General features: G+C 42.8%; 1 protein-coding gene across 1 annotated transcript in view; it reads right to left on the reverse strand.

The window, feature by feature from the left end:
• LOC117048537 (copine-5) overlaps positions 1–15998 on the reverse strand; it is a 130127-nt gene that overhangs the window by 39450 nt on the left and 74679 nt on the right. The window contains exons 9-12 of the mRNA XM_033152491.1: positions 15345–15448; positions 12869–12973; positions 2859–2900; positions 2268–2343 (exon numbers count right to left, since the gene is read on the reverse strand). Of these exons, the coding sequence (XP_033008382.1) occupies positions 2268–2343; positions 2859–2900; positions 12869–12973; positions 15345–15448 (327 nt within the window). The remainder of the gene's footprint in view (positions 1–2267; positions 2344–2858; positions 2901–12868; positions 12974–15344; positions 15449–15998) is intronic.

Genomic DNA, 15998 nt, shown 5'->3' on the forward strand with positions numbered 1-15998 from the left:
CTGTTTGAAAAAAGTTGTGTTAGTAAAGGTTTGAAACTATATTTTGGGTCTGGACAATATTTATTCCAAGAGGAGTCAGTTTTTATTCATCTTATTGCTTCAAGCTGTGCAATACTAATATCTGCAATATGTACACTGTATGTGGATTGGGTCCTCTGTCCCACTTGCAAAAGAGAACACAAGTATTTGCAACACTTTGTGCAACATGCAAGTAAGACGATGTCTGACAAACAAAATTCTTACATGTGAATGTATTTCCACACTAGAAAAAGCTTAACTTGTGGAATTTCTGCCTGCCACACAGCTGCTAATGACAGAAGAACCCTGCTCTCCCTCCAATGCCATTCCTAAACCATGCAAAGAAGCATTGTGAGTTGCAAACCAGTTATGTTACTGGTATAGGTCTTTCATCAAATGACCTTAGGCTGGCAATACAATATTCAGAGCAAGACCAGGAAAGGTATTTCAGATGGCAATGTGTGTGTAAAGATATTTAAGGTTTACAGCAACCAGATGCCCATGCTTGGATAAATTCAATATAAAACTGTTAAAAAGAAAGCTTTGTATTCTAAGAGCATGTGTTGCGGTTATTTATTATTTATAGCTCAGAATAACTACAGCAACATTATCAGCACAGGTCAACCAACTCTTTTTCTTTTCTTGAGCAAAAAGGATATGAGTCTCTGTCATGAATATACCCATTTTAGTTTTATACCAGCAACAACAACCCACCCCAAAGTACCCCACCATCATGGGTAAGAAAGCAGCTAATCACCGCTGCGCCAACTGCATTTCCCTAAAAACGCACATACCAGAAGACTAGATGGTGGACTGCATTGTAGGGTTGCCCTACACTACTACTCTCTCACACTCTGCCCCCTGTAATATTACTACAGCAACACTGGGCTACTTTGCAGGGGTGATGTAACCCACACTTTCTCTGCCACAATACCCAGCCCTCTTGCAATATAGATATGTGATTGATTTAATGCTTACATAGTCAAAAAACAAAATAGTTTGCATGAAATTAATCCTCGGTTAGGAAGAGCAATAAGCTCTTGTCTTTGCTGCTTCCTTTTGCTTTGGGGTGGATATGCTGTTGCCCATTTGCAACTATTCTCAAATTCTGGATTTCTCTATTATTTTCTTATTTCAACAATCACTTCTTTACCAGAGAAGAAGGGAAAACAGCTTCAAAATAAGCACTTAGTCATTTCAAAATGAACCAGGAAGTCCTTTCTCTGTTGTCTGAAGAAGGAACTTCCTTGGGCCATTTTGAAGCCATTTTGGATTTTCCCTTGGGCTCGTATGACTCCAAATTTCTACCTAGCAGTTGTTACCTAATGAGTTACCTGGGCACTTTTTGGCTAAACACACTAAGGTGGGAACAAGCTCATATCTCACAAAGTAATTGCTTTAAATGGTGCCTGCACATTTTGTTTCATAACTTTTGCTCCAAAGGAGTTAGATACTTTTTACAAATGAAATTTTAGAATCTGGGTCCCTTTCTGGTGTCTGCCCGGCACACACCCCAGAAGCTCTGACTATCCTTCAAACTCCATCCCAAACAGTTTTTCTCCTGTCTCAATGGCTATCCAGACAGATGGACTCACTCAAAGCTATCATTTTATTGATACAGTAGTAGCAGGATGGGATGTGAGCATCTCAGTTGCCATGGCTACAGGTACTACCTTAAGATATGCCAAATACAGCCCACTATCTGTTATATGATCCCTAGGGTCAAGGAATCATTCACAATAGCATCTAAATTAGCCTTCGCCAACCTGGTGCCATCCAGATGTTTTGGCATACAACTCACATCAGCCCTGCCAGCATGGCACCGGTTGGGTGAAAGCTGGTCTAAACCCTTCATTAAGTGCCAAGTTCAGTAGGAAGGCTTAAGTACAATAGCATGTTGAAATTCATGACCACAGTTATAGTTAACACAAACACACCACCAATCTCGAGTTAACACACACAACACTGGGGGCACAAAATTGCTACTGAGCCTGTAGCGCTAATAAAGTTAAAGGACACAATCCTTTGGGGAGTTCAACTGAGAAGGCCCAAGTGAAGTGAATGGGAGCTGCTTTTGCACAGCTTCCATTAATCTCAATGGGACTTTCTTAGGAGAACAGCATAGTGGGTTGTGCCCCAATATGCTCTGAGTGCCTGGAAGAGACCCCTTTTCTCAAAAAGCTCTCTTGGGTCAGTGCCAAGAAGCCTTCTGCCCTGATGTTTTGGGGACAGCTGAAGAAGTCACTCACCTCATAGACATTAAATTGGCTTTGTCCTCGTGCCAATTCACGGTAGCTGGTCGTAAACTCCCCAATGAAGTCGTGGCTGTAGAGTAGGAAAGAAATTGCTATGAACAACACTGTAGAACAACGGTTCTCCCATTCCAACACCTCCTTTACTTGATAGGCCTCTTTTTTTAACCGAATAATAATAATGATCCCAGCAAATAAGTGACAAGATCCCCTTCTCATCTCTGCCACACCCACCTTCCATTGTGAATCTTACACATGTGGCCCTGGGATAAAAAATGTTGTTGTTGTTGTTGTTGTTTACATGATGGGGGAATGTACTCTGTCAGTACAATGCAGCCAACTGCATAAGCCAAATTCCTTTTTACTAAATGTGTTGATTAATGGGAGAGGGGTCATATTTTGTATAAATTGTTTTGTTTTGTTTCCTGGGGATCCTCAAAGAACCTGAAAGCATTTCACAGACCTGCAATACACAACACTGCCAAATTTCTTCTCTCCTAACTTTGGTTTCAGTCCAGCTCCTCCTAGCCATAAAGGCTTAAAAAACCCCCCACCTTTTTAAACAAAGGAGCTATAAATGCCACTTACCTGCCATCTCGGTCCCAGTCATATACTTCCACCTTTATAGTTCTGGAAAAGATGACATTAATGGTCATTCCCAAAGCAAGCTGCCATCCCTATTGCTATCACTTCAGATTCTTTCTCTCTGTGGAAATCATTGGCAAGAAAAATGTCAAGCTGTACACGAGAGATAAAAGTTATCCTTCGCAGAAAACCTGGGGGAAATGAGCCCCAGTGGGATTTTGGTGATATTAAAACTGCACTGCATTCTTTCTATGGCAGGGAGTTTCCTGTGTGGGTCCTGCAGTGGCACTTCTGAGCCATTTGGGAATGAGGTTTCTGTACATTCATATACTATAGTTAAATGAGCATGTGTTTAAGCTGATGGGCTGTGTATACATATATCTCCAAAGCACACTCAGAGCACATTCTTTCCCTCAAGGAATTCTGGGCACTGTAGTTTGTCTCTCACAGAGTTACAATTCCTAGCAATCCTTAGTGGTGCCCCTGCAGGTCCTCTCCCCTCTGCCTTCATCACTGGCAGAGTGTGACAACTGCATTGATGCCAATTTCTGGTGACATCTTGCAGGATCTGGCTGAAATCTCACGGGTTCTCATGGAGGCTGACAGATCTCGTGAGATTTCAGTGAGAACTTGTGAGATCTCACCAGAAACCCATGCCGATGCCAGTGGTGCTGTCCATGCCAGTGGCCCGGCAGAGCAGGGTGGCACTTCCCATCTCACCTCAAGAGGCGAAAAGGGGACACACCACCCCTGGAGCCATACTTTGATAAGTGAAATGTTGGGATTTAAAAGATTCTGATAAATAAGCAAATAAACTCGCTTTGCTTTGTCTTTGAATAATGAAGAAATTTGATTGGATGCTGCCAGATGAGCTCTCTAGGCTTTGTTCAGTTGCACCGGGAAACAATTTCATCTTTGGTTCACAGATGGACCCACTGTGGCCAAGTTTGCAAACCCAGCGTCTAAAGACTATTTTGCTTACAACGACACCAGCTGTTCTCATTACTCCGAAGAAGGCAGTGGAGATGCCGGCCATAATCACTTTCCTCCTACTGTCCCCCTTCCTATGCTAGGTCCCCAGCCACTGGGTTGTTGTCAAGAAATGCCCTTGGCTAGCCAGCTTCTTAAACTCCTGTTAGAAGAGTGACAGTGATTAATTCACCCGTGGCTCCATGCATGTTGACAGGTGACAGGTGAAGTCTCACGGGCATTGGTGAGAGCGGAGAAGTCAGATCACTCTTTCAACTCCAGTTGGAGTTCATTTGCAGAGAATGTGCCACGTCCCCCAGTGACTTTTGGAATTGCTTCCTAAATATTTTCACTCCCTCTTGAAGCTTGCCAGTCTGCAAGCCGAACGGTTGCACTAGCCAGCAAGTTACAGAAAATGAATGAGTGGTAAAATATGCAGCAAAGCTAGACTTTCATCAACGAATAGATAAGCATTCCTAAAAGGCCATGAAAAGGGGTAGACAGCAAATAACAATGAAACATACTCATGAAGATGAAAGAACGTCGGATTCCTGTTGTGTGGGGACTAATGGATAGCCAATGAATGTGAGTTCTACAAATCCTTATGCTGGCTAAGAGACTGCAAGGTTGGGAGGACACATCCACCATCTTTCACAAAGTGGTTTGAAGACCTCACTCCCTTTTCTGTGTTTGATCATATGGCTTACAACCACCAGTTTTGTTTAGATACCTACCTGGACTCCCTACATGTTTAAATCAGAATTGATAAAATATTCTTTTTGTGTTAATGTCAGCTGTCAACATTTCTTTTATGATGTTAGCTGCTCTGAGCCCGGCCTTGGCGGGATACAAATAAATATTATTATTATTAAACTATTACTAGTTTGCTTTTCTCTTCTTCCTTTCTGTTATATTCATAACATCTTTTGTGAAAAACTTTTCTAAAGTTTTCTAAAAAGTTGAAAGAATCTTCACAAAAATATTCATGAACTTAAGGATGGCAGCAAACGAGAGATGCTGTTATCTCTTGGTGAGCTGGGAGCAGAGTGCAGAAAGCAATCAAGGCAGCCAGTGGTCTGCTACATTCCTATCTCAAATCACTCCAATGCTCTGCTGAAGGACAATATAGAAATCTTTTCAATAATAAATATATCAGAGGTGGGGAACTTTTGTACAACAGGCTACATTCCATCCACGTAGAGCTTTCCACAAACACCTATATATGTCCATTGAATCATAGAATCATAGAATCGTAGAGCTGGGAGGGACCTCAAAGGTCATCTAGTTTAACCCCCTGCAGGAATCTCAACTAAAGCATCCATGACAGGTGGCCATCCAACCTCTGCTTTAAACTCTCCAAGGAAGGAGAGTCCACAACCTCCTGTTCCACAGTCAAAGAACTCCTACCATCTTATCCCCAACCCAGTCAAGCAAGAGGCATTATAACAGTTCAAACTTCAAACTGATAACTTCTTCTTGGGTTGAGAAGTGCTGCTCTGATCTAAAAGGTAAAGGTAAAGGACCCCTGGAAGGTTAAGTCCAATCAAAGGCGACTATGGGGTTGCGACGCTCATCTCGGTTTCAGACTGAGGGAGCCGGCGTTTGTCCACAGAGAGCTTTCCGGGTCATGTGGCCAGCATGACTGAGCCGCTTCTGGCGCAATAGCATTTTGAAAGCACCATGATGGAAATCAGAGCACACGGAAATGCCATTTACCTTCCTCCCACAACGGTACCTATTTATCTACTTGCACTGGCTGCTTTCAAAATGCTGGGTTGGCAGGAGCTGGGACAGAGTTCACTCCATCGCATTCACTCCATCGCATTCCGTCGCTCTGATGTGTATCGCTACTTGGACAGTTAATGTTTATAGTATCCAGAACGGAAAATGGCAGTTTAAGCCCTAAAAAACAGGCAGATACTCAATTTAAAGCTTGCTAGTTGGTAACATCAAGACACAAATTCTATTTCTTGGGTCCCTGTGTGCATTTGCTATTCCCTTCTACAAATGAATTCCTTTCAGTCTCTCAGAATTTAGAATTTCACAAATTTCTCAGAACAGATGCATACACTATTTTTTAATGTGGCAAACCCATGAGCTTATATTGTCTTATCAGTTTAATACCCTCTAAATATTTCACATTTCCAAAGAGCGACACTCGGGTGTATTTATTAACACCCCTATTCTCACACCAAGGATCACTGCTAGACATCCCTCCCTATACACACAATTATACCTTGTTGAAGGCTCTTCTCCACCTGACAGGAACTGTGTCCTGCAAAAGCCTGATTATTAAAAAAAAAAATTGCACTGGGATGAGATCAACGATATTGTATGGTACTATGGAAATGTATAAGATGTAATGTGTGTTCTCTTTTAATCAATAAAGTTATATTTTAAAAAAAAAAAAAAAATTAGATGCATACTCTTCGAATTATACGGTGGGAAAACATGATGGTCTTATAGGGCTTTGTTCCATTCTGGTTGGTGGAAATTGCAGCGTTGCGTCTCAAGCAAACAGTATTTTCTGCAATCTTTAACTTGTTCATCTGCTTCTGAACAAATCCAAACAAATTATTAAAATGACTCCCACCCTCTTATCCTTGTAATTCCTGCATTGGATCTTTAATTAGTTTGTTTCGACTGCTGCGTGGGCCTTCCCCACCCCCCACCCCTCATTTTTAGGTGGTATATTTTTAGCTTTAGTTGCCATGGAAACATATGACACTGGGACCAAGCTAGTCACCGATCGAGACAACAAATGCAATCTTCTCCTCATTCTGTTTCCTGATTGAAAGTGTGCTTTCAAATATTAACCTTTTCCTCATCTGGTGGTTGGAAATGACAGCAGGTGTTGGCTGCAAATCCTGGCTACTTACAGGGCGGGTGTTTGTATAGAAAGTCACTTGCATACTTGCAGAAGTATAATCCAATTTAGTGGAAGAAACCCCAAAGAAAAGTGAGGGAAGACAGTTCGATGAAGACTGAGCTGCTCCTGACTGTTGTGGGGCAGGGATGGAAAGTTGGAGGTGGAATGTCATATCTTGGAAACTGCCAGTATGCTGCTTGTCCTAATGCACATGCATTTTTGCAAGTAATTTCCCTTAATATAATGTATTTTTGCATGTCGTTTATATGAATATATGTATTTCAATGCACACTTCCCCCTAATATTTTATCTCCATCTCTTTATGCGTGGTGTAGTGGTTAAGAGCGGTAGACTCGTAATCTGGTGAACCGGGTTCGCGTCTCCGCTCCTCCACATGCAGCTGCTGGGTGACCTTGGGCTAGTCACACTTCTTTGAAGTCTCTCAGCCCCACTCACCTCACAGAGTGTTTGTTGTGGGGGAGGAAGGGAAAGGAGAATGTTGACCGCTTTGAGACTCCTTCGGGTAGTGATAAAGCGGGGTATCAAATCCAAACTCCTCCTCCTCCTCCTCCTCTTCTTCTTCGTCTGTTTGCTTTAAACTGACTGTAATTCTGTGTTTTGTAAATTGCTATAACCAGCCAGTGTGGTGAAGGGTGTGTAAAGATATCAACAAAAATGGAATGCAAAAATGTTTGGTTGGAAAGCTGCAACACAAAATTCAGAGAAGCTCAAATCTGGAAGAGTATGTGAACTGCACCTCTCTCCATCCCCAGTTCCCTGTCACAGATAGGTTTAGCCTTTTCATTTTACCCAGGTAAAATGCAGTGGCAGCCAGAATCATATTTCACATAAATTAAGCCACCTCTAGAGGAGGAAAGTGATAGCAAAATTAAAATAATTTAGAATAAATTAGAAAACGAAACAAATACTGTTAAGTGGGGGAGTGTGAAGGGTGGGGGAAGAAACACTGAGAAACAACCCTAAAGAATCATATCCAGCCCTTTGCCTGTCTGCTCGGAGGGTCAAATAACTCACAGGGTTTGTAATTATTATTTTTTAAAGCAAGAATTCAACCATCTGTGTTGCTGTGAGAAGAGCACTCTTGGCTAGAGGAGAGAGAAGCAAAAGGCCAGAATCATTTTGACCCTTCCTTCGATAATCTCCAAACTGAGGCCCTAGTACTGCAAGGTCAAGAACTGAATACATCTCAACCTGTCTGGTTGCTATTCTGATTGATGCGCCAAGTCTAAATGTGGTTCCCAAGAGGAGGATTGTAACCTGTTCTAGGGCATTGCCAGATCTAATTGTTTATTAGTCTCTTCTAGTATAGAACCTTCACCAGAATAGCATTTTTGAACAAAGTTCTGACCCCCACCAATGCAGCCCCTGACATAAATTAGCAAGCCGTGATGAATTCTGACTGGCTCCAAGAGACACAGACATAAACATCTAGAGGGATTTGTATTAGAGGGATGGTGACAATAATTAAAGCTGATGGCAGGCCTTCATGCCAATATATAGGGCTCCCATGTGTACTCTAAGCAGAGTAAGATGGATCTTGGGCACTGCCAGGAATTGCCTTCATAAAATATTCGGCAAACATTATAGTAGCATCATTGCAGACCCAGCATATGGGTGGAAAACCCTCACCCTGAAAAACTTAATGGCAAGGTTTCTATACATGCAAAAGTCCTTTTTCTTGGATCTGCCTATGACTGGGTCTCCAATGATTCTACCATAGTAGTATCATTGACACAACAAGACATTTTCTCTTCCATTCAATATAGTTCTCTTCAAGAAGGAAGACAAGGGAGAGAAATGAGAACTACTGTCCAATTTGTATGCTGTATGTATGTATGTATTATCACCTCAGGTTTCTTCTGGAGAAGCTAAAAAAATAAAAATGGGTAGAGTTGAAAGGCTCCAGAAAGGACGCTCAACCACTGAGAAGCAATTATGAGTCTGTCAGTTCAACAGTACCATCAGACTGACCCACTATTTTCCCAAGCTTATTCACTTTGTTTCATTAGTGTACTGAACCTGGCTTCTGTATGTGCAAATCCAGCACTATAGCCAAGCCTTTGCCAACCTGGGCTCCTCCAGATGTTTTAGGCTACTCTGGGGCCGATGGGAGTTGTAGGGTAAAACATATGAAAGTCTCCAGGTTGGCAAAGGCTGCTCTCATCCACAACTGAACATCTGATTTCTGGGCAAATGGAATGTGTACAGCCAACGGAATTATATGCAGGTCCCAATGGAAATCATTCCTCTAATATTATCCTTGTAACAGGCACTTAGAAAATCCATTCTATTGGCAAATAAAAAGACATGGACCTCTCAGTGCGGATGTGTGGCTAATTCAAATAACTGTAAAATGAAGCACAGTGGGCACAATCTAGCAATGGCAGGAACCTTAAACAGTGCAATGCTATGGCCAGTGGCAGAGGAAGCCGCTTAGTCACCTGGGGTGGCAAACCCGGGGGCCTGGCGGCGTGCATGTGCAGCATAGCAGTGTACCACGCAAGACGCACGCGCCGTGCGCCATATGCAGCAACGCATACACTGTGCGTTGTGCGCAGCCACACATGCGCCATGCATACCGCGCGTCATGTGCAGCAACGCATGTGTCATGTGTGCCACGCGCACATATGCTGCTGTGTACAGTGCATGGCGCATGCGTGTCACACCACACCATAGTGGCGCTGGCGGGCAGACCCCGGATGGGCCACGGGGTGGAGCAGCCTCGCTCCATGGCTTGCTTGCAGGCCGCCGAGCAGGTTTGTGAGCAGGCTGCGGGCAAGGCTACCTCGCTCCACAGCTTGCTCGGGGCCCGCCAGCGGGCCTTGGCTTGGGCGGGGCGGGGGGTGCACCAAGTGTCACCCCTCCTCCCCTGGAACCTGGGGCGCCCCGCCCCCCATCACCCCCACCTTGCTACGCCACTGGTTATGGCTGCATACACACCTACTTGGGAGTAAGCTCCATGGAATTCACTGAGGCTTTCTATTGAATAGAAACATACAGGATTGCACCAAACATTCCATTGCCTTCAAACTGCTTGATGTAATCCTGATCATAGCCAGAATTTCTAAGCAGTAATTGCAGCACTCAAGTTTCATGTTGCTTGCATAACCAGCAATATTGCGTAGCTACGTATATCAATCTGGATGTACTTAGCTATTTGGAAATGAAAAAGTAAATCTGTAAATAAAATAAAATTAACAGTATCACTGGATTCAAATCACTCCCATATCAGCAACCACTCCCAAATCAGCAACCATCAAACTTGAGAATTTATGAAGATGGGGATGGAGGGAACCAAAAAGCACTTGAAAACCCATTCACATAAATAGAACTACAGTATGTCATTAGATATGTGGCTAGCATCCAAAAACTTGAGTGCATCCCAGGTCTTATTAGGCCAGTAGTCACTTTCTATAAGAACAGAATGTGTCAGAGCAGAATACCCTGAAGGAAATGTCTGCCACCTCGTTGGGTTGTAGTAATTTGTCGTGAATGCTAGTTTGGGCAAAATTAAAAGTCACAGTTGAGCACACTGCATCCTTGTAGAATGGGCAAGGCTAAGAAAAAGGCAACCCAGAGCACTTATATTTGGAAATATGTGTGGAATAATTTCATACTCACTAGAAAGCAAGCCCCACTGAACTCAATGGTATTTAGTTCTGAGCAAACATACATAAGACTGCTCTGAACAGCTGCAAGAACTAGAGGGCTATTATGGGCTTGGATTCATGAACCCTCTTTACCATTCCTCCCCCCCCCCTTGTGAAATGGAGCTCCAGTGACATGGTTGTTTGTGAGGATTAATAAGATAACCATAGCAAAACCCTTCGCATGCCTAAATGGTTATAATAATGCACTGACAGATTATCAACGCAAGTGATAGAGTGTTCTCAGCTATATTTTTTGATAGATACTTCGGAGTGCAACCTGGAGTCCTTTGGAAAACAATGCATTGTGGTTTTCCTTCCATTTTAGCAAGATAGCCATATGATGGTATGAAGCCAAGAAGTTGCAGCCAACTAGGTCACTTTTACACCCAAGAAAATATGCCTTGTGGGAGTCAATATTCTTATAGATTCTTCTCTTTATTTACTTCGTTTCAGGAGGAATTTTATTTGATTCATGTGCTTTTAAATCTCTGAAGTCTGAGCAAAGCAAAGCAAAGCAAAAAAGTTAAAGGGAACTGCATTAAAGGATATGAAAGCGAATCATTTAGGAAAATGCAGTGAGCTGTCAGCCCATTTCTGGAGAATGACTGAGCAAAATAGGTATGAGGTACTATATCTTACTGATTTAAGATTGCAAGTTACACAGAACTCTTTATCATGAAACAGAATGAAAGAATGAATGAATGAATGAATGAATAGGTCCTAATATAGTGTCTTAGGCTGCAATTCTACACTTGCTTACCTGGGAGACAGCCCCATGAAGCTTACTTCTGAGTAGATGTATTAGGATTGTACTCTCAGTCACATTTTTTTTCTGCCAAGAAATGATATCCCTCCACAATGAAGGGGGGTGGGGAAGATGTTTTGTTCATTTGGTGTACACTTTGCACAGTATATAGCTGGGTTTTATCACCAGGAACCACTGGCATAGAAAACATCTTTGTAAATGTACATCAGGGCTAAGCTTCTAATCAATGGTAAATGTTGTAGGTTTCATGGTGGTAAGAGCTGCAATTAAAGCCCAGCTCTCAAGCTTGCAAGTGTAAACACACGGATGCTGAGAGTGAATTCTATTGTGTTTTATGACAACTGCAAGCTGAGTGAAGAATATATTGCACTGGGTAATGGGCCCAATCATTCTTCCTGTAATTGGCATTCCTATGTACAAGGCTCTCTTATTACGCTGATTAACATGACTGTCAATCCCCTCCCAGCAAGACTATCTCTCCTGAATTGCTCCTGACCTTTTCTGTAGTTTTAGGCATAGGAATGCTAGCTGCTTTTGCAAATGAAACAGATAATCCATCTGCAGGACATCTTCAATCACACCCTTCCCAGGCCTTTTAGTTCATTTCCATCCATCAATCACCCATTAAGTACATCTCTGTTCCAAGCAGCCTTCTCTAGGGAGTCCTCTCTCTTCACACCACCTCCACTTTTGCCTTTTCAGTTATGTTGACAGAACCTGAGCCATCTAATTTGGAATAGATCAGAGCCCCAGGTTTTTAGATTCTTTTAAGTCCCCAGGGAAGAGAAAACACTTGCATTGCTTTGTTACTGGATGTGGCAATTTCTACAATATACAGTGCATAGCCATTTGGGTTACAGAAATCATAAGCCATAGCTGACCTTGGATATTGAACATACCATCATTTAAACTAACCAGAGTTTGGACATAAGCAAGTCTGACCTGTTCCTCATGTGTGCATATAATGCTAAAAAATAGTTTAGTGATATATCAGGAAAGGGTCAATATGAAGCAGGGGTATCTCCTACTCCACTGCTCCAATGGTCCACTCATCTTCCCTTCTTTCACCCACAGTGAAGGCCAGGCCATTCGGGCAAGTGGGGCACTGCCCCCCCAACAACCTGCCAGCTCCTTCCTCCTAGGTCTTAGTGTTGCCCTTATAGAACTTGGCAGGGAGGCAAACAGGAAGGAAACTAGAATTAGCTGGCTTTGCCTCTCCTCGGCTTTGGCTCCACCTACTATTTGGAATCCCTGCACTCTGCCCTTCCGGTCCTAATGGACGCAATCCCACTCACTGCAGCATGTGGGTAGTGAATGAATTGACTGAGTACTGGTGGTGGTAGCACAGTTAATGCATATTACCAGATCTCCCTATACAGCTCTGAAAGTTGCAGGAGGCTCTCAAGGTCTGGCCCCAAAAGCCTTAATCCTCAAAGGGGTTGTGATCCCTGTGAAGTCATAGAATCAGTGCAGTTGCTAATACAATAGGAAGAGGTGAAATGGATTGTTTGCAGAGGCAAAAGGGGGCCATTTTCAATTCAACTGAACCTCCCTCAGTGTTGTTGTTGTTGTTGTTGTTGTTGTTGTTGTTGTTGTTGTTGTTCACTGTTGTTGTTGTTCACTGAACGACTGAACAACAACAACAGTGTTGCTTTCCTGTAAGACCTCCCGATCCTTTCCTCTAATGAAGCAACATACACAGTTGTCAAAGCGGCATCTTATTCCATGGGGTCTTTACCTGTCATAGTCTCCGTTGCACAGGGCCCGCACCGGGATAGCAAAGGACTGCCATACAGGGTTCAAAGTGTTCTTCACCACTTCGGTTTTGTGGCAGATGGTAAATCTGGCAGGATACAAATAAGACCAGTTGAGTTAGGGTAGACAGGGAAAAATAAATAAGAACAATGCTCCCCTAATGTGAGGCAGTCATGGACAGTGGCAGACTAACACAAGGCTGGACCATGACCAAAATGGATTACTTGCTTTTAAAAATGTAACAACTCTCTAACAAGGCACCATCTTGGTAAAAGGTGTCTGGATCTTCCTCAATGAAAATGGTCTTTTGGATGAGTCTAAACAGAACTGCATACAACCAAAGGGCATAATCATAGGCCTTCAAATCCAAACTCTTCTTCTTCTTCTTCAGTGCCAGCAGATCAAAATTTTGAGGCCAGGGGTTGGGAACCTGTAGCTCTCCAGATAGTTTTGGACATACAACTTCCATCAACCCCAGGTTTAAAAAACAAACTTGTGCTTCCTTGGCAACTGAATGAATGAAATGGCCTTATACTGAGATCAGCTGGTAGTAGCTGTCTGAAATCCTCAGCAGAGTCTCCCCTATCTTGGGAGGGTGGAGAACGCCAATGAAAATGGGAAAGGAAGCAGAAGCTGCTGTGATCGTCCTTCTCGTGTGTGGTCAGGAATGGAAATCTGTCAAGTGTTCACTGACATCATTGTTATTTATTAAGTCTGCAGATGATACGTAATGACATAAGAAGAACCAGGGGCCCATCTAGTCAAGCTTTGAGTTTGTATTCTCATACCAGCCAACTAGATGCAGGACCTGAACACAACTGCAGCCTCCCCTGTTGAGGTTTCCAGTAGCCCTCGCCAATTCATGCAGTGACTCCAATCTGCAGGGCATTAGACTCTGAATCAAACTGGCGACCCCCCAGTTTAGGCCTTTAAAACCCATATAAACATCTTGCTGAAAGATGGGCATGGGAAGGAGACCATGCATAGTTCTATTCTAACCCCATTTAACTAATATGTAATTACTTTTCCCCTCTTTTCCCCCACAGCGTTTTGATGTTTCCTTTACAATGAAATGTGAATGTAAGTTTGTAAACAGTTATGTATGTTACGTAAGTTAGGTAACCTATCTTAAATAGGGGACATGAAATGTATAAGGTAGAATTTGGCAGAAACCAAACTGCAGCAAAACAGAAGCAGAGCTGATTTTGATTAACACATGTTGGGGCAGAAACTGTTGCCAGTTCAACTCTAATCCTAGCCCTGCTATCTGATGGAGATGCCATGTTCTCTAGTCCAACTATGATTCAACTATGATTAGAAGAAGAAGAGTTTGGATTTGATACCCCGCTTTATCACTACCCGAAGGAGTCTCAAAGCGGCTAACATTCTCCTTTCCCTTCCTCCCCCACAACAAACACTCTGTGAGGTGAGTGAGGCTGAGAGACTTCAAAGAAGTGTGACTAGTCCAAGGTCACCCAGCAGCTGCATGTGGAGGAGCGGAGACACAAACCTGGTTCCCCAGATTACAAATCTACCGCTCTTAACCACTACACCACACTGGCTGGATTAAGCATCCCTTTTATTTAGAACTGTCAAGAGGAGGACAATGTTGGTCATCCGTAGACTACCAATGCCTCTTCTAGGCTTATTAACAGCTATCTGTATCTGTTTTAAATTAAGCATATAATTTAATCTCTAACTGGCTCTGCATACAACCCAAGCAGTATTCATAAGGATTTTTTAAAAATGGCCTTGAGAATCATTACATGCAGGCAGCTTGATTCTCTTTTGTCCCATATCAAGAAGCAGGTTTAAAATCTCAGCCAAAGAACATCCTTACCTCACTGATTTGAAATTATTTTGAGAGAACAATTTATTAGTGACCTTCCGTAAGTGTAAGTGTAAGGAAGTCACATCAGAAAAGGTGTCAGTCAATTTTTGAGGACTGCTAACATTGCAAAACGGGCTGCGTAAAGATGGATTAATTTCTCCCAGAATAGTCCATAACACTCAGTGCATAACATTCATAAACATGAGAATGCTTAAAAGTGTTTCCCCACCTTGCCTGAGGGAACATTGCACTGCAAACACTAGGTTGTTTAGATCCAGTTTTTCTGTGTCTGCAATTGGTATGTGTGCGTCCATATACTCTGTTTTCCATCTTAAGTTTTCCATAGTTGTTCAGCTGTTGTTACCTAATTTCTAAGCTGAGCCCCTTGTTTGGAGCTGGAGGATGGGTTTATAATACTTCTATTGTTAGAAAAAGAAGGGCAGCTGCACCACATGGTGCCCAATACATTTTGAAAAAACTCATTATCAAGGGAAATGTTTTATGCTTCTTGGGGTGTGTGTGTGTGTGTGGAGTGCTTGGGACAACGTTTAGCTACAGGCTACCTAAGCAAGCTCTGTTACAATCTGAATAATCATCCTGCCCCCAAAGCAAAAGCACATCTACTTACGTCCCATCCTCATTACTCCTGTAGAATACCATGAATGGGTCGGATTTTCCAAAGAAATCTTTCTTGTCCAGCTTGTTGGCACAGAACTGCATTGTGGCCACATCCTTGGAATGGGAAACACAAAACATATCTATAAACTATTTGTTTGTTTCTGAAAATATTTATATACTGCCTAATTTGCACACATCTCAAGATCAGACTGGGCTTCCTGTACCTGCAATTTGCCTGTAAGACACCATCCGTGCAATTGCTAATTGTGTATTTGTTGTCTTTTGGCCCGGATATCCTGTGTGCTGCACTACACTTTCTGGGTAGTAGGCAGGTATGAGAGGGAGCCAGAGTATCCAACCTTACATGTTGTTTGTGAATTCAACCCAGTGCACAATTCTTCTTCCATTCACCTGCCAAACTCTCAGCTAATGATGCTACAGGCTGTGAGCCTCTGCCCCTCTTCAGTTGGAAATGAGTGACTCACCGTGTGAGTGGTGTAAGCATTTAATCTTTCAAAGGATACCATTGTAGGGGAGCGAATAGGAGGAGCACATCTTCAAGAGTGGAGCAGATTGAGGGCAGTTGGGATGTCGTAACTGTGTCCCAGGTGTGCCACTTTTGCCTTGTTATGTGTGCCCCCCCTCCTCCTCTTGTTCCCATTGA

This window comes from Lacerta agilis, chromosome 6 (genome assembly GCF_009819535.1).
Source record: "Lacerta agilis isolate rLacAgi1 chromosome 6, rLacAgi1.pri, whole genome shotgun sequence".
NCBI classification, from domain to species: domain Eukaryota; kingdom Metazoa; phylum Chordata; class Lepidosauria; order Squamata; family Lacertidae; genus Lacerta; species Lacerta agilis.